The following is a 2,631-nucleotide window of genomic DNA, read 5'->3' as shown; positions in this document are numbered from 1 at the left end:
CTAACTGTGCGGTTCGTCTCGGTCTCCTCTGTTTTCGCCGCCGAGGTAAACCCTGTATCCCTCACTCCCTCCGTTAACTGAACATTTGAGTTCTGCATCTTGCCTCAAGTGGGTGTTGATTGATTTTCCTCGCCCTAAGCAATAAATTATCTGCAGATCGACCCAGCCTCCGCGAGCCCCTCTCCCGTAGCGGCGGACAACCACCGTGCCTGATTCTTCACCGCCCATCTGCTCCCTGAAACCGCCACGCATGTAAGAATCACGAGTTTTCTCTTGATTCAATTCCGCAGCATTCACTTCCATTTCTTCTAATCTGTTCGCCGATTATCTGCATTTGGAAAATTCGCAGTAGTAGATTTGTGCTTCCGCTCCGGTAAGAACCTTCAGCATCGTCAATGGGCATAACCGCAGGAATGGCAACGAAATTCGTGATTCTTAGGGGCAATGGGAGGAGCCTTTTAGGGTTCAATAGGTTGTTTCATTCGGTGCCTCAAGCTCCTCCTTTAGCTGGAAGCATTGACATTGGAGTTCCTTCATCGCAACCGGTTTTGCCTGAGTTTACTTCCCCGAGTTTCTCTTTTGGTGATTCTATGGAGCTCATGGCTGTCCCCAAAAAGAAGGTAAGGAACCAATCTGACGTCACTATCAATTTGGATTTCGTGAGATGTTGAATTTTACTGCTGGTGTGTCAATCATTAATGGAGTGTAGTGATTTGAATTTTACTGCTGGTGTAGTGATTTTACTTCTACCTGGAACGCACCCTCAACAAGCTCCGCATCGCCGTCACACCGGAGCTCGTCTTCCGCGTCCTCCGCGCCTGCAACACTTCCCCCACCGAGTCCCTCCGCTTTTTCAACTGGGCTCGCACCCACCACCCCAACTACACTCCCACCTCCATCGAATTCGAAGAAATCATCAACTCCCTCGCCCGCGCCAACCTCTACCAATCCATGTGGTCACTCAGCCACACCGTCACCCGCCACCACCGCATCCTCTCACTCTCCCCCGCCGCCGTCTCCTCCGTCATCGAATCCTACGGCCGCCACCGCCATATCGATCAAGCCGTCGAGGTTTTCAACAAATCCCCTTCCGTCTTTAACTGTCCTCAGGATCTCAACCTCTACAACTCCCTCCTCTTCGCCCTCTGTGAATCCAAGCTCTTCCACGCCGCCTACGCCCTCATCCGCCGCATGCTCCGGAAGGGTATCGCCCCCGATAAGCGCACCTACGCCCTCCTCGTCAACGCGTGGTGCTCCGCCGGGAAAACCAGAGAGGCGCAGCAGTTTCTCAGGGAAATGAGTGAGAAAGGGTTCACTCCTCCTGTCAGAGGCCGCGACCTTCTCGTGGAAGGGCTTCTCAATGCCGGGTTCGTCGAATCGGCGAAAGCAATGGTGAGGAAGATGGTGAAGGAAGGGTCAGTCCCTGACGTGGGAACCTTCAATGCTTTGGTGGAAACTGTTTGCAAATGTGGTGACAATGAGGTTGAGTTTTGTGCTGGTCTGTTTCATGAGGTGTGTAAATTGGGGTTGGTTCCTGATGTTAACACTTACAAGATCCTTGTACCTGCGGTTTCCAAGGTTGGGATGATGGATGAGGCGTTTAGGTTGTTGAATTGTTCGGTCGAGGATGGTCACCGGCCGTTTCCGAGCTTGTATGCTCCTGTGATCAAGGCTCTGTGCAGGAGGGGTCAGTTTGATGATGCTTTTTGCTTCTTCGGCGATATGAAGGCGAAGGGTCATCCTCCTAATCGTCCGGTGTATACCATGTTGATAACCATGTGTGGACGCGCTGGGAGGTTTATTGATGCTGCTAACTACCTCTTTGAAATGACAGAGATTGGGTTTGTCCCCATTTCGCGCTGCTTTGACATGGTTACTGATGGGTTGAAGAATGCTGGGAAGCATGATTTGGCTCACAGAGTGCAGCAACTTGAAGTGTCTATCCGTGGTGTTTGAGAATTTTTTATTCAATTATCAATTGCGTTCGTACACTAGGTGAATTTCCTACCATGCCTTTCAAATAGCAATTGATTGTGAACAGAGAAAGCCATTCTTTCTCTCAGATGCAGAATCAATTTTTCTCTGTCAAGCTCTGATGAGATGGGCTGTTGCAGTTCTGTGTTCTGATGATGGCATTGTGCTTATTAGAAAACTTTACACTTAATTGAAGTGAAGTTCAACAGCATCTTCATGGTAGAGATTGTTTAATCATCTTTGGAAGAGAAAAGTGAGTGAGCTGGTGAGAAATGAAAACTTGTAGAACCGTTATCTAGTTCATGAGGGGAGGAAATCATTTCTCGCTGGAAGATCATTCATATGTATCCATCTAAGATCCTAATTTTTAGCTCACAAGGAGGTTAGGCTTTTTGGAATTTCTGTGTTTTTCTCACAAAGTCAATCCACATGTAAATGGAGAGAGGCTGAATTGCAGATGAAGACATTATTTTTTCCATGTTAAAAAAAATCGATATTTTGTCCATGTGTTGGTGATTCATGCAAAGAACAGAAAAGGGAAACATCAGATAATAGAAGTATGTCTGATCATTATTTCAAGAGCAGCAATTTAGATTCTACTGGTGGTGAACTTTGTGCGGATGATACTATCTTAGGAGACAAGTGTTTGATGGAGGA

The 2,631-nt window shown here is 47.7% G+C and overlaps 1 protein-coding gene across 1 annotated transcript; it reads left to right on the top strand.

Annotated features, from left to right (window-relative positions):
- Nucleotides 1-395: 395 nt before the first annotated feature.
- On the top strand, nt 396-1,959 carry LOC130712610 (pentatricopeptide repeat-containing protein At5g18390, mitochondrial-like). The gene is made up of 2 exons (XM_057562436.1): nt 396-620; nt 739-1,959. Exons 1-2 carry the CDS (start codon nt 396-398, stop codon nt 1,954-1,956), a joined length of 1,443 nt encoding a protein of 480 aa, XP_057418419.1. The 3' UTR covers nt 1,957-1,959.
- Nucleotides 1,960-2,631: the final 672 nt, after the last annotated feature.

This window comes from Lotus japonicus, chromosome 4 (assembly GCF_012489685.1).
Source record: "Lotus japonicus ecotype B-129 chromosome 4, LjGifu_v1.2".
NCBI lineage: Eukaryota > Viridiplantae > Streptophyta > Magnoliopsida > Fabales > Fabaceae > Lotus > Lotus japonicus.
The sequence above is the reverse complement of the archived record's forward strand: the minus strand, read 5'-3'. Positions and strand labels throughout refer to the sequence as shown.

Coding starts and splice junctions, on each gene's coding strand:
- LOC130712610 (XM_057562436.1), top strand. CDS start 396: ATGGGCATAACCGCAGGAATGGCAACGAAATTCGTGATTCTTAGGGGC. Junction 621..738: donor TGGCTGTCCCCAAAAAGAAG/GTAAGGAACCAA, acceptor CTGGTGTAGTGA/TTTTACTTCTACCTGGAACG.